Genomic DNA, 27,569 nt, shown 5'->3' with positions numbered 1-27,569 from the left:
ATAGTCCAGAATCTGTTATTTAGGTTCCACTATATACTTCTGAGCCACAAAAGAAAGCACCAAGTAGTCTGACACACATACAAGTCAAGGCTCGTTGAAGACATAATGGTATCCACCCACTGAAGACAACTGTACCAACTGGAAGTGTGAGTTACTTCTGACAACTGGTGGTCCATACTGCCACTTTAAGTGTCCAGAGTAACAAGAGGATGCACAAGCTTACCGGGCTTAGCAAATACCACCTAGAACTTCCTATGGAATGTGTAAGTATATTGCCTGGGCAAAAACATTTCAGGCACCAAAAAAGGTATTTGCAACAGTAAAATATTCTAGGTGTTTTATGTTTTCCAATCCATGAAGAAGTTGAGACCTATATGTGTGGCTCATAAAAGCTGCAGCAGTAAAGAAGTTAACATCAAAAACCAACATCAGTGCCAAACTCGTATTGTTCCTCCATCATATATAACATACCAGAACAATCGGTCTCCTGCTGTGTTAGGTCAAACTGGTCTGAGGAGTCCTTTTTGAGAGACTTTGCAACATTAAGAAGAATATACTTCAGCTCTCATCAAAAAGTGGTTGGACGACACAGCATTCTTTTTGAGAACAGCAGGATCCTCTAGGAACCTGCTCGCTGCTGACACTGACAACTTTGTTGTCAGCATGGGCAGCATAGAACTCTCAGCAACAGAATCTGCAAGTCCACTTTCCTCACTGACAATGGCATACATCTTAGTCACAAACAGAGAAAGAAACTACTTATCCAGATCCTTCCACTCCCATCAAATTACAATTTAGATATAGCTGAAATGTAACATAGTAGGCACTTCAAATTTATCAATTTTGTCTTTACCAACAGAAGGTCCTATAAACGGGTAGGAATAATGTTAAGTTGAGCCAACAACAAAAAAGTAGTCCTTTGACATATATTGTGACTGGAACTCAACACCTACATCATTCTCAACTTCTTGCACAGATTGTGGATAGGATGACCTTTTTCATCAGATCTGTACAACTACATAGAAATAGCATCATCAATGAGCACACGCCACATCTCTGCGATGGACCAAGCCCAGAAAACACATCAGGATTAGGGAAGCAGCATTGCCTAATCAAGGAAAATGAGTGAGACTGATACCAACTACCACTGCCCAGTGAAACCCTCTACTCTACTGATTTTCAGCAACAGCTCGAAGTCATATTCAACAGACAAGCAACTATGCAGGTCCAAGCCCAGCGGAGACTAGACTTCATAGTACCTCCATCTGTAATGAGTGCCACAGAAGCCACTTGTCATCCCATGACCTCCTGAAGTGCAGAGATATGACTTCACAGTGCAGAGCACCATACCAACATCCATGCCCGACCACCATTGCTGCTAGCACTGCCTAACCTACACTTCAAGGAAAGCAAAACAAGGGAACTCTCCACCGGGCTACCCACAGCCTAAATCCAGCTGGTCCACTATGCCAAAGAACATCAACGGGGGACTTCCAAAGGAAAATTACAAATATATCTTGTCACTGAGAAACATAAAGTGCCTGGGATACAAACAAACAGGATGTGCCTGGTGAGTGAGGGCTGCTGGCTACACCCCTACTGTACGCCCTCCAGAAGGTAATGGTTTGAGAAGTGGATACCATCTGCGCAGGATAGATTCTATTCAAAATTGAAGCCAAGGGCTGTATAGGCCTGACAGAAGGCAGAATATGTCAAAAGTACTCCTTCTAATAATGGTGAGGCGATGAAGTGTAACTAAATGTAGAAGTTGTATTTAAATGAAGAATGTCTTTAACACGCTGTCAATTAAGAAGCCAAAGTAGTCATACATTGTTCATTTTAATGTAAAAAAAAGAAATGTTATGTGTTAGGGAGTGTTGCAAATTCATCTTTGTGCCCTGGGCACCCCCATTTGTTTGCTGACTGTGACTGGCGGTCACTAACTCTGACTGTGACTGGGCTATGCCTAATCAGGCCCAGGGCAGTGATATGCAGAAACCACATTTAGAATACAGTGAAAACATCTACATACAGTAGGGTACACTATGAGATAAGGTACCCCTATGATTGGCATTACCTCCCCTATAAGGCCCTAATAGTGCAGGGGAATTAAACCTGCCTTTAGGTCCTTACAATACAATAGAGCATGACAGTTTAGAGTCCAGCAGCTCTTTCTGCACTTGTATGTGTGCCCTGCTGAAGCCTGAGGTCAGTTTAAAAGCAGCCCTGTGTTGCAGGACTGTTTTTAGAATCAATTGTGCCCAAACCTGACTTTGGTGTTTGGGGCACTTAAAAGTTGATAAACTACAATAATGTGGCATATTAGGTACCCCCAGGGTCTCCCCTACTATGTGTCCCAAGGGTGGGGGGTCGGGGAATTATTAGGAGGACCCTCGTAAAAGTGGTTTTATATGCCTTGAGGATGGTGAAATTGCACATTTCACTTCCCTCAGTAAAGTGCTTCACAAAATCGACTTTTATGTTAGGAGCACTGTGAAATGGAGATCTACAATATGTTTACATATTCAGAACCCCTAAGGTCACCCCTAGGTGTTCCAGGGCAGGGTCCTTATAAAAGAAATTTAATGAGCCGTGGAGTTGGAGAAATTGCACAGTTCAGTTCCCCATTGTAGATCCCCAGGTTTCACAAAAAAATACAATTCAAGGACGTAGGAGAGTGGTATTGATAAGTCCAATAATATGGTGTCGTTAAATGTATCCTGAAAGGTACAACAAATAAGTTATAAGACTTTCTTGTCTGTAAGTGATAAGTGCCACCTGGGGTGAAGAGCCATTCTGGGAGGAGAGGGTTCTTCAGCATAGGAATGCAAAAGCAAGGTGGAGGAGTCAGAAACAATTAGCTAAAAAGGCCCAGGGGGGAGGCAGAGAAAGCCAGGTCCATCACTGCCCACCCCTTCTGAACCCAGCCAGATGGCAGGCTTAAGGAAGGAATGTCCCGGCGCCAAGGAGAGGGATACTAAGGAGATGCCCCATACTGCAGGTTGGCTTCGCCAGCTCATGCTTCTCTGCTGAGACTTCAGCCAAACTGAATTTTGGAGAAATAATACTTTCTGGGAGACCATTATTCCAAACTTTGGAGGAAATGGTGATGCTCTGGGGTGTTGCCCTGCACCTCACTAGACCGGAGGGCCCTCAAGTGTGACCCCAGAAAACACTGAATACGTATCTGAGAAGGCCTGAGCTTCTCAGATCTGATGATTGAAACAATAGAACAAGAAGGGTTCATGCTGGAAGTTTGATTTGCACCAACCAAGCCTTCACTCTGACTGACTGCGCCTGATGCACAATCTGGAACTACAGCCCTGTGGATCAAACCTGCTTCAAAAGGACTAAAGAGTGGACTCATTGCAAGCTACAGGTTAACAGAGCTCACCTGGAACATTTTGTCCAAGTGGCTTGTGGGAATTAAAGTCCCAAACTTCCAAGGACCATCTTGGAGCTTCCAGACACCTGAAGGCTGTTTTGGACACTTTGGGACCATCAAAAGAACTTCAGGAATAAATTACAGAACTTTCGGAGAACTTGGAGCAACTTTGAAAAAAAGCTCCATAAGTGGACAGGCTCAACCTGGCCAGCCAAGGAAGCGACCCTCAACCGCGAACCGGCCTGCCGTCAAGGTTTATCCTGCTAAAAAGCTACAGAGGTTCGACTCCCAGAGTTTGAGCAGGAGCTGGTCGAAACCCAGGCCGGTGAACCCTCAACAAATCTGACTTGGTGAAGAGCATCAAGGGACCCCAGGAGAAAAAGCTCTGTAAAGGTTTCTAAGTCTGAAGGTAGAAGAAGCGATCAGACCAACCGCAAGAGTCAAGCCGCCCACCCTCTACCACGAGCAGGCCTGGATCTTTGGTTAGTCCCGCAGGAAAGCTTCAGACTTCTGACTTCCATAAGTTTGACTGGGAGATCGTCAAAAGGTAAGCTGCTGAACCCTCACCGAATCCTGACTGGTGGAGAGATTCGAAGGTCCCTGGGAGAAAAAGCTCCAGGAAAGTTTCTAAGTCAAAAGGCAAAAACATTGACCAAGGCCTACCGCAAGGAGTAGCCGTGAGGGGCTCCATTGCAATTGTCCTGAAACTTTGATTTTATAGGTTTCTATGTGCTATGTAGTGCTAACTCTTTAGAAATTCATAACTGGTTTCCTACATTGGATTTTTTTCATTTTGGTGTCATTTTACAGATAAAAATATTTCCTATTTTTATAAATACGTGGTGGGTTTTTATTGTGTGTTGTGTCTTAACTATTTTCTGAATTGGTGTTTTTAAATGCTTTACATACCTGCCTCCGAAGTTAAGCCTGCCTGCTCGCAACCGAGCTACCAAGGGTTGAGCATGAGAACACTTTTCGAAGGCCTATACTGTGCCCTATAAAGTGTCAGTGGCCTTATTGCCAGTAGTAAATATATATATATATATTTACCACTACAAATAACCAACTTTCCAACAGGAAGGTATTAAATATGGTCGAAAGAATAACGTTTGTATGTTTATCTTAAATTGTTTCTTTTTAATACTCTTTCAGATACCGCATCACCTGAAGTATTCTACACTAATTTAGACGGGATTTAAAAAAAAGGTAGATGTAGTTAATGCCAAGAGTACGCCATTATTTTCACCTAAATACAATTGCACAACATATTGTTTAAGAAAGTGCTTGCCTTTGCTCGCCTGCTGCAATTAAATATGATTTCTTTTTAGAGGGTTTATTTTGCTTTTCATTTTCCTTTCTGCTTTCCTACATTCTTTTATAGTATAGACACTTTATAGTAGCTTTTAAAAAAAATTAAATAGGCAGTACAACATGCAGCATGCTCCATCAACTTCTACCATGCACTAATTACTGTTTCTAGAGGTCTACATCATAAGCTCTCAAGCAGGAAACAAGCCAAGCAATGGACTTAAAAATGCAAAATAAGTATCGTCAGTCTTAAAAAAAAAAATAACGAAACTTTCGAAATCTAAAGCTATTGTGAATTTGCAGTACACATACTTTAACAACAAATTAATTGTTAAGTGCATCATCTGGACTTTGATTTTAGCAGACATGTTCAATTGGAAATGTCCATGATCTGTAATTTAGAGGCACCCACTGAATAATGTATTGGATTTTCCAAATAGTAAGTTAAGTTTCCAAAAAAGAACATCCTGCGGGTCCAGAAAATGATAGTGAAAAATAAAACAAAAGCACAGAGAGACAGGGCCATGCTATTCACCCACGCACCTTGAGGAACTACTCCAATACCATCATCAACATCAAAATCTGAGATGTCACTATCATTGATTCGCTGAGATCCTGTACAACAGTAAGGCAAATAGATAGCCATACATCTGGTCATTTCACACGGTATAAAAAAAGGCAATTTCAAATGTGCACAAACGAAACAGTATCATTCAACTGTCGTCATAGATATACGTTGAGAGCGATGGTAATGTGTACTCACTTTGTAATTTTTTGTTCGAGTTTTCTCCATGGGCATATCTCCTTGGCATAAATGGTGATGGCTGAGGCAGAGGTAGTGAGGATTCATCGTGCGTCTGAAGCTTATACCAATGAGATTCATCATCTAAAAGTGCGGTCTCCAACTCTATGAGGATCTAGGGAAAAATACACCAGATTTTGCTTAAATGTCTGTTCTTATGATCACAATGCATTTAACTACTGTGTACGCAGAAGAGTTGGTTGCTTATAATATTAATGTATTCCAAAGTTCAACGTCACTTTATGCAACTGAAGTAAATGAAAACTATGTGAGGGTGAAGTCAGATGGGCTTGTAGGCAGCAGAGCCCGCAGAAGGCGGCAGGGGCTGTATCTTTTCTTACGATGGTGATGAAGACACCACCTAGATTCATCCCTGACATGAAAGGAATGGTAGTCCTGCTACAGCATTTGCATGATGGCTGTTGTTGTTCTCGCTGCTCAGTCTTAGTAAATCCACAGAACTTGCGAACATGTTGGTATAAATGTGGCACAGGGAAGACCAGTCTAGGGAGTGAGCCGTAGCCATATTGTTGTAAAAAAAATTGAAGGATGAGCCAACCTTCTCCACAAAAGGCCACTCACATCAAAGGATATATCCATAAGGGAAGTCTGGACATTTAAAAAAACTTGAGTTGAATGCATACAAGCATATTAAGGCAGCAGGACAGCTGTATCCAAAGACCAAGATATAGGGTTCACAAAATCGAAGCCACATGCCAGGATCTTGTTTAATGGAACTAGCCCATTACTCACCAAGTTAAAGAATGGCTTCTTGTACACATTCAGGTCGGTTGACAGTATAGGCTTTGCACATTCTCATAATACCTGGATTTATCATTTGAGGAGAGCCACACTGCCAGAGGCAAAACATTGTGACCCAAGTCAATAGGTTTGTTGTTATGTTATCATTGTTTTCATAGCACACTAATCATCTATGAGGGTATCCAGGTTCTCTGTGTGGAAGAGCAGCCTTGGAGAAATTAGTTAAAAACCCAGGTCTTCAGATTCTTGTGAAAGTCAAGAAGAGAGGAGAAGTCTCTGATGTGTTGTGAGAGGTCATTCCAGGCTTTATGAGCCAGGTATGAGAAGGTGTGGCCCTCCTCCTCAGCTTTTGTGTATGCGTGGGCTGTATACCAGTGCAGAGGTGTCCAGAAGGTTGGATTAAATTAACGAGGTTAGTCAGGTAAGCAGGGGCTGGGTTGTGGAGTGCTCAATAGGTGTGCATGAGGAGTTTGAAGAGTGTGCACTTGTGTATAGGGAGCTAGTGGAATTACCTAATGTGTGGTGCGATGTGGGCTTGGTGTGGAAGGTTGAACACTCATCTGGCTGCTGCGTTTTGGATGGTCTACAGTCTTCTTGTGAGCAGGTTGGTTATCCCTGCACACAGGGTGTTCCCATCATCTGGTCTGCTGGAGAGGAGGGCTTGGGTGATCGTTTTCCTGGTGTTGTCCCATAGCTGCTTGAAGATTTTCTTCAGCATCCTTAAGGTGTTGATGCAGAACGATGATTCTGAGGTTTCATGCTTGTTAGCAAGGCGTGGGTACGAGGTCTGTCGGCCACCATGAGAAGTACCATTACAAGGCGTCTTTCCTGAAGGCTACCATTTCGATCTTGTAGAATTCAGTTTTAGATAGTTGGATTTCCTCCAGGTGGTCACTTCGATCATGCATGTGGTCAACTTGTTCCTGCTTTTGACTGTTTTATACGAGATGAACAGTATAATTTGCATGTCGTCTGCGTTTATACGGATGTTTATTTTGTGAGACCGTATGATGTCGGGCAGAGTGAGCAGGAGATGATATTTGGGTTCTTCCAGTGAGGATGGAGCAGATCCATTCAAGGGTGTGTCCCTTGTTGCCTGCTTAGTGGAAAAGTTGGATTAGAGTTGGATGGGAGATGATGTTGAAGGTTGTTGCTAGGTCTAGAAGGGTGAGGGCTACTGTTTCCCCCTGTCTTCCACTGCTGCTATGAAGGTAGTTTCCATGCTGTGTTGGGTCTAAATCCTGATTATGTGGTGTTGAGAAGCTGGTATTTAGGAAAGTGGTCACAGAGGGTCTTGTTGATGCCTTTTTCCAAGACCTTGGCTGGGTAGATAAGGAGGAATATAGGTTGGTTGTTGGTGAGTTTGGTCGGCCGAGGGTGTCTTTAAGAGAGCATTGATGTTTGCGTGTTTCCATGGTTCAGGAAAGGTGGCTGTACTGATGGAGGTGTTGAGGATGGGAGTAAGGACCCCGCTGATAGGGATCACGCCTTTGTCAATTGCATCATGAGGGAAGGGGTCCATCAGGTCTCCAAAGGTATTTGTCTTCATGATTGTTATAGTTTCCTCTGTACTAATTTGTTGTCTTCACTCGTCACAAGAAGACTTCTGGAGAGGGTCAGAGGGTGAGGGGGTCCGGTTGTGGGGTGAAGTTGATGTTTATGGCTGTGATCTTGCAGCAAAAAAAGTTTGAGAGTTCATTACACAGATCTTATGATGGGGTGATGTTGCCCACAGCAGCTGTGGGTGTGTGGAAGTCCTTAACGATTGCAAATATGTCTTTGCTGCTGTGGGAGCTGGTGTTTATTAATTCAACTAGGGCCTTTCTCTACGTTTATTAGATTAGTTGGTGGTATCATTTCTGGGCAGCTTTGAAAGTGTCTTTTACCACTTCCCCCTTTCCTGGTTCTCCATTTTTGTTCCAGTTGTTTGCAGTGTTGCTTGGTAATTCTGAGGTCTTGTGTTTACCAGCTGACTTGTGTTCTACTTTTTTCTGTTTGGCTTTGTCTCCTGGGGGCCAGGGTGTTGTCATAGCTGGTGATCCATTTGTTGAAGTTTTTAATGTTGCGACTCAGGAGGCCCGTAGGTTCCAGTTTGTACTCGTGCAGGGCGGTCATCCAATCTGCCTCTATTAGGTTGTTCAATGTGTAGGGCCATTGTAGAGATTTTCGCCATTGATGTATGTTGAGTGTGAAACTGACCACAGAGTGAGCTGTCCAGGTGACTGGTCTTGGTGTTTTGAATGTGATGTTGTTGAAGGATGTAGAGATGGGATCTAGGATGTGTCTGTCAGCGAGGGTGGGCTCTCTGATGAATTTGTTTTTTCAAAGGTTTCTGAGGTAAGAACGGTGGCTGAGTTGGGGTTAATCCAGTTTACTAGATGAGGTCTCCTGAAAGAATGAATGCACTGCAGTCAAGGACTAGGGCAATGAGGTCCGTTATGCTGACAAGGTCGATTAAAAGGCCTGAGGCGCGGTGGACTAGGGTTCACCCAAGCTATGGTTTGTAATTTAAAGTTGAGGTGTTCCATGTAGTTTGTTCCAGCTTCAGAGGAGACAGTATAGTTGAAGGTGTCTTTGTAAATGATGGCAATTCCTCCTCCAGGCATGCTTCAGCTGTATTGCCTGGTGATCTTGTATCTGGCAGAGATGATGGTAGCGATATCCAGCACTGAAGCTGTGGTCTGTCATGTTTCTGTGAGGAAGAGGAAGCTTTGTTGTCTAGCTGGTCCCAGATCTCACAAGGCGTGCCTGCTGAGCAAGCCGGTGTTAAGGAGTATACATGACATTGGTGTGTGAGGGGTGCAAGTTTGTTTGTTGGTAGGTGTTTGGGGGTGTGGGGGTTGGGTGCTGTGGGTATGTTCTTGGTTGGAGTCGCCAGAGTGGTGGTGCAGGTATCAGGTGAAAGCTCCTTCTGTGTTTTATGGTGTGGCAAGCCAGCAGAGGGTGGTGCGATGTCCGGAAAGGGAGAGCGAAAGACAAGCAAGGGCCAGGGTTTCTGGTGCTGGGTGTGGTCCAGGCACATATGGGAGCAGATGACTTCCCTTTTGTGCAGGCATGTCTGCCATTAAGTAGATCCTAGTAGGGGGAAGGTGTGAAGGGGGAAGTGTGCAGGGCTGAGGAGAAGCACAATGGGAGAGAAAAAGAGAGGCTCAAGGGACCATTAAAGAATGGGCGAGGAGGGAGGGGGTAAGTGTGGGCAGGAAAGTGGGCGCATGAAGATAGAAAGCAAAAGAAATTGAGTGACACAACAAATATCATAGAAAGAGTGAGAAGGATGGAACAGCGGGGGGAAAGGACAAGAAAGTATCAGCAAAAGTGCAAGAAAAAGCAGAAAGAGTGACCGAAAGGCACAAAAATTTGCAGAACAAATGAGAGAAGTGGCAAAAGAGAGAGAGAGAAAAGGCATGAAGAACGAGAGAGGTGACATGAGTTACATGAGAAGTGAGCGAAAATGCATAAAGAGTGAAAGAAAAGGTACATAGAGTGAGAGAAGAGGCACAAACATCAGATATATATATATATATATATATATATATATATATATATATATATATATATATATATATATTCATTCCAACACCCCCTCCAACGGTGAGAGTGCAGAGACCAACAACGGAGAACCTGTGGAATATATATATATATATAGAGAGAGAGAGAGAGAGATAGAGTGAAATGCAAGGCAGGTGCCTCAAGGTGCTGGGGCCAGGTCCGCAAGGGCCTTGACCAGTCAGATGGCTGGTTGCTGGTAAGTCTAGGGAGGGATGGTCTATCCATCCGCTTAATGGTTGGTCTGCTCTGTGGCTGCCATTAAGTAGGTCTTGGAAGGGGGTGGGGCACAGGGCTGATGGTGTGCGTGATGGCAGGGAAGGAAAGAGATCAGCAGAATAGGTAAGGAGTTTGGGAGGAGGACGGGGCCACAGGGAGGGTGAAAAGTGACGCTGGATGGGGCATGCAGAGAAGAAGATGGAGAGTCACAGCACAAAGGTCACAGACAGAGCAAGAAAGATGGCAAAGGTCAGAAAAAAGCAAGAGAAATTGCACACAGAGCTAGAAAAGGCAATAAAAACAGTGAGAGAAAAGGCACAAAAAAGTAGCAGCAAGGGTGAGCGAAGAGGCAAGCCAAGAAGAGCGAGAGGGAAGGCACAAAGATCGTGAGAAGTGGCACACGCATCACGTAAGGAGTGGGAGAAAAGGCACAAAGGGCAAGAGAAAAAAAGTACAAAAAAGTTAAGAAAGAGTGTGATAAAAGGCAAAAGAACAAGAGAAAAGGAATGAAGAGTGAAAGAGGAGACATGCTCCATTTCAGTATTCATGAGAACACCCCCAATCTGGCTGCAATTTAGCAGTTAAAGATTTACCTCTATGAAGAAAATTACACCATGCATTACCCGTTCTCAACCCAGCTCCATATCCTCTTACTTGTTGACCTTTTGCTCATGTTTTACGATGTACAGTGCTCAACTGCCTTTATGACAGGCTTCCAATGACACAAATACCATAAATATATATACATTTAACTAAGACATCCCAACAGACTTTATATTTTTGTACTCACAGTACAAAAGTCTTTGGGCTAATGGCTAAAGCTAATCCTTTTACATTTTAGTTTTGGGACTGTCAAACCAGTTGGAGAGTTATTAGAAAAAAGGACTTTATTGCCGGGTAGTCTGTATTGGCCTAATTCTTGTGGGCAGCATCGAACATCAGAATTAGACACGAGGAGCAATTATAAACACAGCTGTCTATTACTACCCAAGACATTATTAGCTTCAGATTAGCCATGAATGTAAGATTAACTGAAATGGGGATGTATCGGCGACCAAAATCGTGTAAGGTACACTCGCGGTTTGCTGACTTAGCACTTATCCTTGCAAAGCATGCAATAACCATGAGGTGGAAAGCAGCAAGGGGTCCATCAGTGTACTTGTGGCATGGGGAAATGGTGAGATGGGGCAAGGCAGAGAGTGCTGCCATTAGGCGGGAAGAGTCTTGAGGGTTGCGTAAAACAGATCTCAATGGACTGGGTCTTAATACTAGAAGCATTTAAATTCTCAGAACCTGCGCCTGTCCCAATGGCAAATGGCACATACAGGAACATGCGTAAACAGTCCCCAATGGCACGATTCCGACCCAAGAATGTTTACATGTGTAACGCCGCCAAATGCAACAAGCATTTGCAATGTAATAGGTCTCGCATTTGCGAGAGTTACAGCTGTTAGCATTGTAAATTACAATGTCTTTTATTTATGTTTTAAAAACGAAAACAAAGGCATTGTCATTTACAGTGACAATAGCTCAAACCCAGCAAATGCGAGACCTATAGCATTGCAAATGCTTGTTTATTCTGAAAGCATAACAAGTGTACCGCACGATTAGCTGCACAGGGTATAATGTGTTTATGATTGCTAAACATGATTGAGCGATGTTTGTGCGTGGGCTGCAAAATGTTGTTGAACCTGCCTTACGATCATGCCTCCACGTTGAACCTGCTTGGCATCTGTGAATCTAAAATCTCAAATTCTGCCGTTTTTAAGTGTTGGAAAATAACTGCACACATTACCAGCACTAGGTTTATCGACCTCGGAAAATTGAACAGCATTGTCGGCCCAGTTCAGATATGAAATAACAACCTATGCGAACAAAAAATGGTAGCAGCGACCATTTTGGTTCTTCGAGTCTTCCAGACAGCTCAGTTATTTCTTGGAGAGCACAGACGGGGGGCTGCTCTGCCACATTCGATAAAAAAAAGCGCCGCTAACACTTGCTTTATCGGCACATCAGTACGGAAACGTAACCAGGAAGCATGCTTTCTTCTGAGGGTGGCTGAAAAATTATTCCAGCTAGTGTTCTGCTTCTGACGTCATACAGCTCCATCATGCAATGTCCCCGGGGATGGCCGGCAAATGTAATTAGGAAGTGGTACATCTTGGCATTTAAGCCTCACTCAGGACAGCCTGGAGTAACACCCCAATGTCCCTCACACTTGCATTTCTATGGGGAACCGGTCTGGGGCTGCTGGAGCATCATATAGAGGTGTCTGCAGATATATGGGGAGTGAGAGGGTCTAATTGCCTTGTTCTCAGTAGGGTGTGAGCCCAGAGGCTTCAAAAGGCAGTTGTGCTTCTGTTCTAGAAACCAAGCACTTTCTGTGCTCATCGGAGACAATTTAACACCTCAATGGGACACTGACTGGCTGTTCTAATCAGCTGCAAAATTAGCAAGAGTATGCCAATTGCATTTATATAGCGCATACTGCCCTTGGTTTCGTTTCTTTTTTCTCTCACTATACTATTAAGATTTTTTGGCATCAGAAACCCATTGTAATTTTTTATTCTGAAAGCATGACAAGTGTACCGCACAGATGAGCCACACACGGTATAATGTGTCCATGATTGCTGAACGTGACTGAGAGATGTGTGTGCATGGGCTGCAAAATTTGTTGAACCTGCCTTACGATTATGCCTCCATGTTGAACCTGCTTGCTGTCTCTGTGTGCACATCTCCTGTCCGCGCAGGCACAGCGAGCACGAGACAGGGAGGGACAGGAGATGTGCAAGCGTGCCTGTCCGGGCGCGTGGGTGCTGGGCCCGTGCACATCTACTGTCCCCCTTCGCTAACAAAACCAAGCGTGCACATGGGCTGTCCGGGCGCCGTGAGCCTGCACATCCCTGTCTCCCTTCAATCACCAAACTGATGACTATAGGTCTCGCCAAGGCGGGAAGCGCATGTGCTGTGTCACTAGGTGAGACCTAAAAACGTATTAATTATGACAACATCCTCAGCCCACGGCTCAAATGCACTCTACTTAACTGCAGATCGGCCTCCAGACACGCATCTGACATAGCCGACCTCATTATCGCACATAACCTAGACCTTTCCATACTCACCGAAACCTGGCTAACTGAATCATCTTCCCCCATCATCGACATTCTAGTTCCCATCTAACTATCACATCATCAGATTAGACCGGCCTGTCAAGTCTGGAGGTGGAATAGCATGTATTTATCGCAATAGCCTTTCAGTAACCAGAGCCATCTCCCCTACATTCTCCTCTTGTGAACACATATGCCTCGACGTCAACAGCGAGGGCAACTCTGTATGCTCGCTACATATTATCTACCACCCACCAGGGGACAACCTCACCTTCACTGAACACCTCATGGACATGACCACAACTAACTTGGGTCGACAAAACACACAAATATTCCTTGGTGACCTCAACCTTCACTGGAATGATCACAACAATTCCGTGGTTAACAGTCTCAAAATCTTCCTCAACACCTTAGACCTAACACAAATCTGCAACAGCCCCACTCACGACAAAGGCTCGATCCTTGACCTCATTATCTCCAAAGATGACGCCACCCAGCTTGACTCAATCCAACCCTGTGACTGGTCAGACCACCACATTATCACATTCTTCATCAATGAATTGGTGAAACTACACCCAGCACAATCAACCAAACCCAAAGTATGGAAAAGAGACCTGAGGAATCTCAATCCCATCTCCGCACCCTCCTACAGTTACAACTTACTCATACCTCCCATTGGCAACGATGACGTCCAGGCTCTCACTGATCACTACCTCAACTCAATGACTACGATAATCGACGAAGTTGCCCCCCTCCAGCTAAAGAGAGTCTCTTCCAAAAGCTCAAAGCCCTGGTATGATGGTCTGCTTAACAAAGACAGACGAGACATGAGATTAGCAGAACGCAACTGGAAATCCACCCCATCAGCTATGCACCTCAAGACTCTGAAGAAAAAAAGAAATGCTTACTTCAGGAAAATTAAATGAACGAAAGCTGACTTCTTTAGCCATCAACTAAACCAAGCAATAAATCGACCAAAAAAGCTATTTGAGCTAATCAAATCGCAATCCAAAGATGAACCACAGCGAGTGCTTAGCTCAACCAGCACTCTTCCATCATGTGAAGAATTCTCCACCTTCTTCAACCTAAAAACAGTCAACATCAAGAATGATCTCATCACGGACCTAAACCTTTATTCCAACCCCATCAGCAAAACACCTATCAAACAAAAAAACAATGCCACCTGGACATCCTTTGATACATACACGGAAGAATCTATTGGCAAGATCATAAGCACCCTGAAGCCCTCCAACCACCTCTCGGATCCTCTACCTGCAAACGCCGTAAAGGACTTTAGCCCATGGCTCATACCGCTCTGGACAAAAATCGTTAATAGCTCTCTTCTTCAAGGATCTATACCAGACTCCCTCAAAGTGGGACAAGTGTCACCCATACTTAAGAAACCCACAGCTGACCCTACCGACCTAAACAACTGTCGCCCCATCTCTAATATCCTTACCTTAGCAAAACTGTTAGAAAAATGTGTTCACCTACAACTTACTAAACACATCAACCACTTTGACCTCCTTAACTAACACCAATCCGGCTTCCGTGCAGGTCACAACACAGAATCAGCCATGACCCACATAATTGACGACGCACTCCAAATTCTAGACCAAAACGGCACCTGCCTCCTCATTTTACTCGACCGATCATCTGCATTCGATACAGTCAAACATGAGAATCTACTCGATCTGTTGAATCTCAGAATGGGTATCTCTGGGACAGTACTCAAATGGTTCTGCTCCTTCCTGCATAACCGGACTCAGAAGTTCAAAACTAATAACAACATGTCCAAGCCTGTCCCAGTTACACTAGGTGTCCCACAAGGTTCCTCCTTATCACGGACCCTGTTCAACCTAGTCATGGAGCCACTCACCGCACTGCTTCAGTCCTCGAAGGTGCAATTCCACATGTATGCGGACGACACCCAACTTTACTTCAAATTACAATCCCCTGAAGGCCTCAAACTACTCAATTCAACACTTAAGGACACGCAAACATGGCTGGCAGAGAACCATCTCAAACTCAATGCCCTAAAAACAGAATTCCTCCTAATTGCACCTCCCTCCAAAATCCTCATCGCTCAGGACTGGCTGAAACACCTCACTGCATTCAATGTCCAACCTATCATTGTAGACTCAGCTAAATCTCTAGGTTTCACCCTCGACTCCAATCTCAATATGCAACGACATATCAGCAATGCAACCAAGGGTGCCAATTTCCAAATCAATATCTTGAGAAAGTTGAAACCCTTCCTCCCAGCCAACGACTTTAGAACTGCAGTTCAAGCATTAGTCATAACTCGGATTGACTATGGTAGCACTGCCCTCTGTGGTCTCCCTCTTTCAACAACCGCTCCATTAAGAGCTTCCATCAATGCTGCAGCAAGACTCATAACTGGATCAAAAAACGCTCACACATCTCTCCGGACTTAAAATCTCTGAATTGGCTACCGCTCAAAGCCAGAATACACCTGAAAATCGCATGCATTACGCACAAAGCCTTACATCACAGCATGCCCAGCTACATTGCTCAGAAACTGACACTCTCAGGAGGCTCAAGATCTACAAGAAGCACAGAAACTCTCCTTTTGAAACCACAAAGATTCCACAAGAAAAAAACCTACAAGCGCTCCTTCTCAGGAATGGCCCCCAGGATCTGGAATGCCCTCCCACCAGAAACGAGACTCATCTCATCCACTGCCTCCTTCAAAAAAGAAGTCAAATCTATTCTTATGGCTAAATTCACTTGAAAGTCAAATACCCATTTACTGTATGCCTATTTGTCTCCCCCTTATATCTCAATGCCATACTTGACCACATAATCATTCTGAACTACCTGACATTGTTCGTTCCTTGCACATATTGCTTTATTAAGTTCTACTCTAAGTTTGCCGCTCATTTGTACTATGATCTTTGTATTGCGTTCTTCTCCCTTATGTATGTAAAGCGCTCTGATATCTGCAAGGATCTAGTTCGCGCTATACAAAACTCTGAAAATAAATAAATAAATAAACATACGTAGAAGACAGAACCAGGGTGAACCAGGCATCATAGGCAGTAATTTAAGAAAAGCCAGAGGGTAGAGGGAGGGGGAAAGGGGGTTTGATATTCATTGCAGTTCATATAAATGCACTTGCCAGATTGTCCTATTACTGTATTACCTCTTTAATAAGGTTTCTGCAAAATGTACTGCAAGAAATGGTGTGAATGCTTGAAAACACTGGAATACTGAGGTGCATATCTGTGATTATGCAAGACAAACACTGCTAGGATACTTTTTAAAAGTATGTAATGCAATGTACGATTTATGAAACCAAAAAAACTCAATAAAGTGTGTTTTAAAAATATAAGTTTAACTGAAACGTTTTGCCACAAGTTAATTTGATGTTACCATCCACATTCTTTACGCTGTTACTACTTTAATTACTTTTATTTTTCTGTTTTCCCTTTCAGATTTAACAAAGTCAGGTAGCAGCCATGTAGCAGTCAATGATGTTGCTTTTTATTTTTTAAACAGATTTTTATTGACCTTGTAGCAAATCATATCGCTCTCGAAAGTCTTCGAATGGTAGAAGGAAGCCGTCTTCATAGAGTGCGCCAAGGGTTGTTACTCCGGCCGCCATACATTCCCCAACCTGCGCCAGTCCCGCCCCCCCATGAGGAAGTTCCAGAAGAAATTCCAACTGTATTTTTGGGGTGTATGGGCACCTAGTTTTCAGCTTCTGTAAGCTTCTGATCCAGCACTTGCGAAGCAGTCTAAATTCTGAGCTATCCCCCACCGAGGGAGTGGGTAACCTTAACACGATGCAGGACAATAGACGCAAGCTCGACACAGCAGAGTGCAAGTGGCCTGTCCTGAGGACCACCCAGCCACCCACTGTGTGAGCCACTGCAGCTGTGCAGGAAAATAGTAAACGTCAAAGTCTGGGAGTGCTAGGCTGCCTGCTGTTCTAGGTCTCTGAAGGGTGGTTAGCGCCACTCTACATCTGCCAGAACCCCAAATACAGGCTGTTTTAAGTGATTGTAAGGTGTGAAATATTTCAGCTGGAATCCACACTGGAAGTACAACAAAGAAGTATAACAATCTGGACAAGGCCACCTTTTTTAGAAGAGCGACTCAACCAATCACTGAGATGAGGAGGGTCACCCAAAACTCCATATTCACCTTCACACCCCCGGATGGCCCTCCTGATATTCCCCTCTAAGAGGCCCACCAGGCCATGGAAGATTTTTACCCTTATGTATGGGAGGCATCTAGATTCCCATATCACTTCACCCACCGCTGTCAGTTTATCTCTACTCTCCGCCGTAGGAAAGAGACAGGATTTTTCCCAATTAACTCCTCCCCCAGGGTCTGGAGAAAAAGAAGAAGTTTATCAGCATATAACGCAATGTGGTGGTGCCTAACCATTACCTCCAAACCCCGGTATGTAGTCCCAGTTCTGGTCCGAGCCTGAATGATGTTGAATGTTCGTGTGTGAGGACTGGCAGTACACACCAGCATCATGTCATGGTGTCTGAAGACTTTCTATGTGTATAATTGCAAGGAAAAGATATTTTTTCCTTTTTCTATGTTCATGGAAAGGCAATATTTGAGTGTATGGTTATCCCTTATCTCGGATGGACGACATTGTATCTACCCTGAGTGGAGCAAAGTTTTTTCTAAAAGTTTATCACAGAGGAGTCACAGCATTGGACAGCATTTGTTACACTTGATGTTGTCTTTCAATTCAGAAGGATGACATTTGGTCTGGCATCTAGTGCGGCAGTTATTCAAAGGTTGATGAGTCGAGTGTTGTGTGGCTTGAATGGAGTGATGGCGTTCCAGGACGATGTTTTAGTCTATTAAAGCAGTGATGAAGGGCATTTTGAATGTTTGAAAAGAGTACTGGAGAGTTTTAAGATGAAAGAGCTAAGACTTGGGAAGGATAGATGCATTTTGGAGCCAACAATGTGGAATATTTGGGGCATGTTATCACGAGCAAAGAAAGCAAGCCTAGGCTGGGACTGCAGAGACAATAGAAAAAGCCCCAGAAACGGGCTTGACGTGACTAATTGTTGGTGTTCATGGAAATGTGCAAATTTTAAATGAAGCAGCTGGTTTCTGCCCTCTATTTTGCCTCTTCCTGATCGTTTCTGAAATCTATTCCGCCTCTTTCTGTTCCCTTCTGCCCTTTATTTTGCCTCTTTCTGCATATTTCTCGCCATTATTTTGCTTCTTGCCGCTGTTTTACATCTATTTTGCCTCTGCTTGCTTCTCACCCTTGTTTTGCATCTTTCTGCTTGTTTCTCATCCATTTTGTCTGTTGCTGCTCATTTCTGACCTTTATTCTGCTTCTTTCTGCTCATTTCTCAACTTAATTTTGCCCCTTTCTGCTCGTTGCTGACCTTTATTCTGCCACTTTCCGCTAGTTTTTAAATTTTGCCTCTTGCTGCTTGTTTCTGACCTTCATTCTGCTTCCTTCTGCTCATTTCGAACCATAATTCTGACCTTTATTCTGCCTACCTCTGATCATTTTGCACCTTTATTTTGCCTCTCTCTGCTCGTTTCTCATCTTTATTTTCCCCTTTCTGCTCATTGTTGATTTTTATTCTGCCTCTTTCAGCTCATTTCTGACCTTTATTCTGCCTCTTTCTGCTCGTTTCTCACCTTTATCTTGCCTCTTTTTGCTCTTTGCTACCTTTATTCTGCCTCTTTCTGCTTGTTTCTGACCTATATTTTGGCCCTTTCTGCTCTTTTTCTCCGGGACCACGAGGGGAGCATCAAAGCCTCTGCAGTCCCAGCTGGCTCCCCGCCTCCTGTGGGAGCAGGCATTGCTACTGCACGGAGAGAGCTGCTGGAAAGGCAGCTCTCTCTGTGCAGAAGCAATAATTTCATCTCTTTCCCTGCCTGCATGTAGGTGCGCAGGGAAAGAGATAAAACCTCCACTTGCTGCAAAGATCTGGTGCAAAGTAATAAAGATGTCAAGTTCATCCTGATGCAGCACGCTTCTCCGATGTTGCGAGAAGTCTCGGCTCGATACATCAGCTGCAGAGGCGACACCCTTGTTCAGTGATGCGACAACAGCGGCTTTGGTGGCGACACTCTTCTCCAATGATGCGAGACGCTTCCGCTCGATGTAACAACTGCTGCGGCGATACCCTTGTTCAGTGATGTGACGACAGCAGCTCAGACGGTGGCACGCTTCTCCATGGATGCGAGGCACTTCTTGTGATGCGGTGCAATGCGACAGCTACAGCGGCGACATCCTTACTCAGTGATGCGACAACAGTGGCTGCGACGGCGACATGCTTCTTCCTCGTTGCGAGACACTTCTCTTGATGCAGTGCATTGATTCAGCTACAACGGCGACATCCACGATGCGATGGCGACACGCTTCTCCCTCTTGAGTCGTGCTTCCAAGCTCCTTGCGACACACAGTCCCTCAGAAGGCCCAAAACAGCAGCAGGCACTTCCAAAGAACTCTGGGGAGCTGGGGGTTGAAGACTGTTGTCCCTGAGACTTCAGCAGGAGGCAAGCTCTTCTATCAAGCCCTTGGAGATCCTTCACAAGTTGAAATAAAGAACACAAAGTTCCTTTCTCCTTTCTTTGGCAGTCAGGCAACCACTGCAGGCCAATCCCCCAAGCAGTACTTCAGCTTAGGGATAGTCTCCCTCAGTTTCTTCTGGTTCCTCTCCTCAGCAAAGGTTTCTTCTTGTTGTCCAAAAGTGATCTAAATTCTTAGGATCAAGGTCCTAACAATTATACCCCAAAATCCTTTGTCCTCTGAGGGCAGAGGGGCCTTTGCCTAGTCCAAACCAGTTCTGGAGCACCCTGTTTACATGACTCCTTCTTCCCTTTCACAGTGCAGGGCAGAAACATCAGACACCCCACAGGAGGTGGAGACAGCATTGTGGAGGAAAAGCACAGCCCTGGAGCACTCTGTTGACATGACAATCAGTGCTGCAAGCCCACTAGCAGCATTTGGGCACACTCAGTTCACTGTACTAGGGTCCGACCAGTAAACCAAATCAGTCAATCATGGATACACTAATTCATACATTAATTGACAATAGGGAGCATATGCACTTTAGCACTGATCAGCGGTGGTAAAGTGCCCGGAGTCATAAAACCAACGAAAACAGGTCATACAAAATACAGGAGGAAGGCAAAAAGTTCAGGGATGACCCTGCAAAAAGAGCCAAGTCCAACAGTGAACAAAGAGGCAAGTTGGTTGTCTTAAGCCTCCTATACAAGGCCTTTGCCATATATGGAGCAATATTATGGTCTATTAAACGGTATACAAGTGAGGTTTTTGTACAGTGCACATCCTGAGCTAGATTAGGTCATGTTGCTCTCAAATGAGATTATCACTGAAAAGGAAGCAGGGGTAAGCAAAGTAATTGCCCTGGGTTAGAAAAGCTGGTCAAGCTGTGAAGCTGTGATTGAAACCAGGATATCCGGGTCCGGACTTATCAACTAGTTTTGCCCTGGGTCCAAAAAAAGATTCAGACTGGCTTGTACATATTATGCAAGGGAATTCAAATTATCCTTTGTTTTTTTTATTAATAAAATAGGGAAATAGCAGTGGAAACACTCCTCTTCGTAGAAGAGCTACGCCGTTGGCAGAAACAGCATAAGCATCCCTCCTTCAGAGGGGTAGTACAGCTAGTGCAGCATCAGTACAAGCAGGTACAAATCAGGGAACAACAGTGCAAGCTTTAGTTCTCACAGAATAAGGACAGCATGGCAACTGCAAAGCAAGCTTTCTTCTTCCGTAGAAGGCAGTAACTGCAGTCTTACATTTTCTCAAAACAGATCCAGCAGTGAAAAGTTGTACAATCTTTCACTGCTCACAGAACATGGGTGATTAAGGCATGTGTGACATGTAGGTTACAGTCAGATGTGCTTAACTCCCTGAGAGGAAATATGTGAGTTGTCACACCATTCTCATTTAGGTGATACTCCATGTTAGTACCCTGAATATCCTGCTGCAGTCAGGGCAGTACTGGCCGTAGTGTTGCAATGGAAGGGTATGGGCTGGTTATGGAGCAGTGAGGGCCACTTTTGTTACAGGGGGCCGCAAAACCAGCCACCTGAAAAAAACGGCAGCAGTGCTGCACACTACCCCGCAACTTACCCTTCCCCACCAGCCGGTGATTCTCACTAACACCATTGGGCCGGTCCAGCTGAATTGCAGGGATGGTTTGTGTTCCTAACACTCTCAGGCTTGTTTTTATTGATATGCTAATTATGCTGTAGACAGGCAGGAAACATTGTTCACCCCGCATGCGTTACTCCGCAGTGCCATTACCCTGCACTTTTTACACCGCAAAATCTTTTACAATGCAGGGCTTTACACCACAGACTATTACAACACATTCCTCAAAGTAACGTCACTGAGGAGTTAGAATAGTAAAATGTGTTGTAATGGGGAATGCCTTGTAAATAGTCTGCGGTGTAAAGCCCTGCGTTGTAAAAGATTTTGCGGTGTAAAAACGGCGGCGTATGGGCATGCCAAGTAATAGTGTACAGGGTAAGTGACCTATCCTAGACAGGCACCTTGGTGTCAACTTCTTCGAAAATGTTTTGAATGTGCGTGCATCAGGCTGTGTGCAATCCCAGTCTTGGTGCTGTACCTGTCCAAAATGTTGATGACCGCCATTGGCACCATCTGATTTGAAACTGCAAAATACAATTGTCCTTGAAATGGCTATAGTATACTCGAAAACTTTGAAGGGTAAATGATCATTGTGTGGTTTTATATTATTTTATGATGTGGTAACTATTGTTACAAATAATGGTGCTGATTATGATAAATAAAAGAGAGCCCCAAATTGCTTCGTACTGCTACGGCATGAAGATGTATGTCCCTTGAGTATGCTTGCAGCATATGGTGGGGTCGTGTCCACCGCCAGGGCCCCCTGTTGACCCCTCGCTGCGTTTTCAGGTTCCGTATGTGCCGTGGTTCGGCCTCCGCTGACACAGCGCCTGACCAGGGGCGTAACAAACGCCCCCGCAGCCCCAGCGGTGCGTGGGGGCCCCCACTCTCTTCAGTAAATGAAGGGGGCTCCGGGCCCCCTCATCTCTTCGTGAGAGCTGTGACAGAGGCTTGAGCTGAAGCAAGCCTCTCTCCCTCTAAAGCAGGTGCAGCCTGTCTGCAGCCTGCTCTGAGCCCCTCCCGCTGACTGAAGAGAAACAAAGTAACAAGTTGCAATGTTTCTCTTCAGTCAGAGCAAGCAAGGCCCGGAAAGCTCTGTGCCGCAGGAGGCAGCACAGAGCACTGCTCGGGACCCTGACAAGGTTTGAGTGTGGAGTCGACAATTCTGTGGAGTTGACATTTAGGACGCAGAACAAGTCATGAGGTCAGGCCTACATAGTTGTGAGAGGGTAAATGGATATGGTGTTCTTCCGGCAGGTTTTGAAGTCACATACCACACTCATGACAAGAGTATGGATCAAATATGCATGTTATTCATGAACTGGTTGCCATTTCCTAACGAAGAATGGGCAGACAGGTAACACGCTGTCCCACACACTTGCAAGACTATGTTTTGAATTAATGGTTTCAAGATCCTTTCTTCTCAATGTTGTCAAATATTGTAGTATTATTTCACAACTTTGGTTGTCATGTAACACTGCACCTTTAGCTGTAGCTCCCCACTGTGAAGTATTTTTAACAATAGCTTGATTCCTATAGGAAATCTTTGGGTTGGACTTTTTCGAGCTTTCTGATGAGGGTGGTGTGGAAAGTTTGTATTCTTTAGTGAATTTGCCTCTATAACATCAGTATATTATTTCTCTGAATTTAAACTGTGAGAAAGGTGGAGTATGTCTTGAGTCGGTATCCCCTTTGGGAGTGGAGGCCCTCAGAGTCAGACTGTCAGCATTCTCAAGGGAAAAGCTCATATGAGAAGGGATGAGGCAGCAAAATGGTGCAAGGCAGAGGGGAGAAGGGTGCAAGGTAGAGAGGAGAAGGGTGCAAGGTAGAGAGGAGATGGGTGCAAGACAGAGAGGAGATGGGTGCAAGGCAGAGGGGATAAGGGTGTAAGGGGAGGGGAGAAGGGTACAAGGCAGAGGGGAGAAGGGTGCAAGGCAGAGAGGAGAAGGGTGCAGGGTAGAGGGGTGCAAGGTAGAGAGGAGAAGGATGCAAGGTGGAGGGGAGAAGGGTGCAAGGGGGAGGGGAGAAGGGTACAAGGCAGAGGGGAGAAGGGTGCAAGGCAGATGGCAGAAAGGTGAACGTTAGAGGAGAAGGATGCAAGGCAGAGGGGAGAAGAGTGCAAGGGGGAGGGGAGAAGGGTACAAGGCAGAGGGGAGAAGGGTGCAAGGCAGAGAGGAGAAGGGTGCAGGGTAGAGGGGTGCAAGGTAGAGAGGAGAAGGATGCAAGGTGGAGGGGAGAAGGGTGCAAGGTAGAGGGGAGTAGGGTGCAAGGCAGAGGGGAGAAGGGTGCAAGGCAGAGGGGAGAATGGTGCAAGGCAGAGGGGAGAGTGGTGCAAGGTAGAAAAGGGTGCAAAGCGGAGGGGGAGAAGGGTGCAAGGGGGAGGGGGAGAAGGGTGCAAGGGAGAGGGCGAGAAGGGTGCAAGGGGAGTGCGAGAAGGGTACAAGGGGGATGGTGATGAAGGTAAAAATGTGCCCCCCCCTCGGAAATATTTCTGCGGACGCCCATGGCAACGCACACTACTTTGTGAGAGAGAGTAGGAGAGAGTGGAGAGAGAATGGAGCGAGAGAGAGAGTTGAGAGAGAGAGAGTGGAGAGAAAGAGTGGAGAGAGATAGAGTGGAGAGAGAGTGGAGAGACAGTGGAGAGAGAGAGAGAGAGAGAGTAGAGAGAGAGGGTGGAGAGAGAGAGTGGAGAGAAAGACAGTGGAGACAGAGTGGAGAGAGAGTGGAGAGATTGGAGGGAGAGAGAGTGGAGAGAGAGAGTAGAGAGAGAGAGTGGCGAGAGAGTAGAGGGAGATAGTGTGGAGAGAGTAGAGAGAGACAGTGGAGAGAGAGAGATTGGAGAGAGAGTGGAGAGAGATTGAGTGAGAGTGGAGAGAGAGTGGAGAGAGACAGTGGAGAGAGACAGTGGAGAGAGACAGTGGAGAGAGAGACAGTAGAGAGAGAGTAGAGAGAGAGGGTGGAGAGAGAGTGGAAATAGACAGTGGAGAGAGAGAGAGAGAGTGGAGAGATAGTGGAGAGACAGTGGAGAGACAGTGGAGAGAGTGAGCGAGAGATAGTGGAGAGACAGTGGAGAGAGTGAGCGAGAGAGAGTGGAGAGAGAGAGTGGAGAGAGAGAGAGTGGAGAGAGAGAGAGTGGAGAGAAACAGTGGAGAGAGAGTGGAGAGAGAGTGACGAGCGTGGAGAGAGAGTGGAGGGAGAGAGTGGAGAGAGAGAGTGGAGAGAGTGGAGAGATTGGAGAGTGGAGAGAGTGGAGAGAGAGTCGAGAGAGAGTAGAGAGAGAGTGAGAGAGTGAGAGAAGAGAGAGAGAGTGGAGAGAGAGAGTGGAGAGAGAGTAGAGTGAGAGTGGAGAGAGAGAGTGGAGAGAGAAAGGGTGGAGAGAGAGTGGCAAGAGAGTGGAGAGAGAGTTGAGAGAGAGATCAGAGAGAGAGAGAGAGAGAGGGGAGAGAGAAAGCAGAGAGAGAAGGGAGAGAGAGAGTTGAGAGAGAGTGGAGGGAGACAGTGGAGGGAGACAGTGGAGAGAGAGTGGAGAGAGTGAAGAGAGAGAGAGAGTGGAGAGAGAGTGGAGGGAGACAGTGGAGGGAGACAGTGGAGAGAGACAGTGGAGAGAGAGAGGGGGGAGTGACAGAGTTGAGAGAGAGAATGGAGAGAGAGAGAGAGAGAGTGGAGAGAGAGTAGAGACTGGCTGACTCAGAGACTGAATACTGACTGACTGAGAGACTGACTGAGAGAAAGAGAGACTGACTGACTGACAGAGAGAGAAAGACCAACTGACTCAGAGAGAGACCGACTGACTGACAGAGAGAGAGAGACTGACTGCGAGAGACTGAATGACAGAGAGAGAGAGAGACTGACTGACTGACAGACTGACAGAAAGAGAGAGATAGAGGGACTGACTGACAGAGAGAGAGACTGACAGAAAGAGAGAGATAGAGAGACTGACAGTGAGAGAGAGACCGACTGACTGACAGAGCGAGAGAGAGACTGACAGACTGACTGACTGACAGACTGACTGACTGAGAGAGACTGACTGACAGAGAGAATGAATGACAGAGAGAGAGAGACTGACTGACTGAGAGAGAGAGACTGACTGACAGACTGACAGAAAGAGAGAGATAGAGAGACTGACAGAGAGAGAGAGACCGACTGACAGAGATAGAGAGACCGACAGACTGACAGAAAGAGAGAGAGAGAGAGAGAGAGACTGACTGAGAGAGAGACTGACTGACTGACTGAAAGAGAGAGAGAGACTGACTGACAGACTGACAGAAAGAGAGAGAGAGACTGACTGAGTGAGAGAGACTGACTGACTGACAGAAAGAGAGAGATAGAGAGACTGACAGAGAGAGAGAGAGACCAACTGACAGACTGACTAACTGACAGACTGACTGACTGAGAGAGACTGAATGAGAGAGAGAGAGAGAGACTGACTGACTGACAGAGAGAGAGACTGACTGACAGAGAGAGAGAGACTGTGATGGAATTGGGGTCACAGTGTGTATGAAGCTATGAAATGCCTCTTAAGATTGCTATTGTCTACTAATAAAAAATGTATTATCAAAATGTGCTATTTGTAGTTACATCTGCTTTTGAAATACTGCATTGTCGCATTGTCTAATGTATTAAAACGGAAACAAGAAGGAGCAGTGGATGCACTTTTGTCAAAACTGAACGATGAGTGGGCCCGATGTTGTATATCATGACAGGAGTCAGCATCAGGAAACCACATAAAATTGGACAAACTTCCCCGGCGTACTGATGGCAGGGACCCTGTAATGAATGAAATACCACCTATGATAGTCTGGTGGCAGACTAAGCCCAACCTTTGACTTCACCATCCAGTGTTACTTATAACGGCTGTAATGGTGACAGTGGCGTAACAATAGCCCCGCATCCCCTGCTGTATGGCAGGTCGCTGGCCTGAGAGCTCTAGACTGGCATGGAGGATGGGAGGGGGGCCCCCTCCATGTAGTTTGCAGGGGGGCCCCCTCAAGTTTTGTTACGCCACTGCGCCTGACCCTCTTTGTGCGTTCCACTTGCGCTCTTTGCGCAGTGCTTACCGGTGCCATTGTCCGCCGTGCTGCTCTTCCTTCTCTGCCGGGGGGGTTTACTCTGGGCCCTGTGCCCCTTATTTAACCCAGGATTGGGGGTGCCGAGTCTTGCCCTGGGGCGACCAATCCTGGTTGCCCCTTTTTCACGGACTTCTGCGACGGGGGAGGGGGGGCGTATTTCCCGCCCCGGGCGCCATTTGCCCCAGCCCCCATCGGGTCCGACTTTACCTTCCTCGGCCCGGGCTTCACCGATGAGGCTGACAACAAATGCTCTGGATTCGAACTCGAAGAGGCCTGATTTATTACAAAAGATCTTGGTTATGTGTCACACCAGAACCTGAATTGAAAAGTAGGTGTTGGGATATTTGGAACCATTGTTATCAACAATATGGCCATTTTCATCATGCTTGCTAGTAATATTGCCATACATTAAATGAGCGTGAACAAGAGCTACAATGTTTCTGAGAAGTAAAGGTCACAGGAAAGGTCGCTTGAGAGATAAGATACTACCACTAATGAGTTATGACCTGGGCTCTCCACCCTCACCTAGAGTCTTGTGTGGATCTATGACTGACAGTCTGGTGATGGCAGCTGTCCATTCACCGGGTCAGAGGCTGCGGCCCATGCCACAGACGGGTCGGAAGTCATTCTAAGAGTCTCTTGCTTGTGATTTCTCTCCAACAGGAATGTGGCGTCTCACACGGATGTGTTGGATGCCGAACATTGTTGTCTGCACCTTGCGCGCATTCCTTTGAATGTTGCCATTGATGCTGGGAAGGACTACGGCCCCCGGCCTGCACCAGTACGCCCTGGAGGAGAGGCTTAGCACTTGTAAGCGTGTCTAGCAACCACAGCATGGGGCACTGAACCTTGGTGTCTCCATTTTGCATGCATTCCGCAAGATTTAGCTGCTGGGGAGGACTACGGCACCCAGCCTGCACTCGTGAGCCCTGGAGGAGGGGTTAGCAATTGTAAATGTGTATAACAACTGGGGCCAGACAAGGCTGGGCCCACTCTCTTTCGTAGTCTGGCAGCTGATGTTCTATTGGACTCTTCAGGTGAGTGTCATTGCAAAATATAGTGGTTCTGTCACTCCGCTGCGCACAATAACTACTATAGACAGTATACTGATCTGCCAGGGGGATTTCAAATGAAATCGCATTAACTGAACGCAGACTATCCATAGAGCAACAATCAGTATCTGTCAAGGCAAGTGGTTGCACTAGTATGGTCAACAGAGAATTAT

The 27,569-nt window shown here is 45.7% G+C and overlaps 1 protein-coding gene across 7 annotated transcripts in view; it reads right to left on the bottom strand.

The window, feature by feature from the left end:
* The window catches only part of RIMS1 (regulating synaptic membrane exocytosis 1), a 2,308,950-nt gene that overhangs the window by 958,018 nt on the left and 1,323,363 nt on the right, over nt 1-27,569 (bottom strand). For 4 of the 7 annotated variants that reach the window (XM_078648052.1, XM_078648043.1, XM_078648046.1 and 1 more), the window contains exons 14-15: nt 5,457-5,610; nt 5,237-5,308 (exon numbers count right to left, since the gene is read on the bottom strand). In XM_078648052.1, coding sequence (XP_078504178.1) covers nt 5,237-5,308; nt 5,457-5,610 — 226 coding nt within the window. The remainder of the gene's footprint in view (nt 1-5,236; nt 5,309-5,456; nt 5,611-27,569) is intronic. The other 3 variants (XM_078648042.1, XM_078648044.1, XM_078648045.1) reach the window with 1 other exon arrangement.

This window comes from Lissotriton helveticus, chromosome 6 (assembly GCF_964261635.1).
Source record: "Lissotriton helveticus chromosome 6, aLisHel1.1, whole genome shotgun sequence".
Classification (NCBI taxonomy): domain Eukaryota; kingdom Metazoa; phylum Chordata; class Amphibia; order Caudata; family Salamandridae; genus Lissotriton; species Lissotriton helveticus.
Note: the sequence above shows the minus strand (reverse complement) of the source record. Positions and strands in the feature narration are given on the sequence as shown.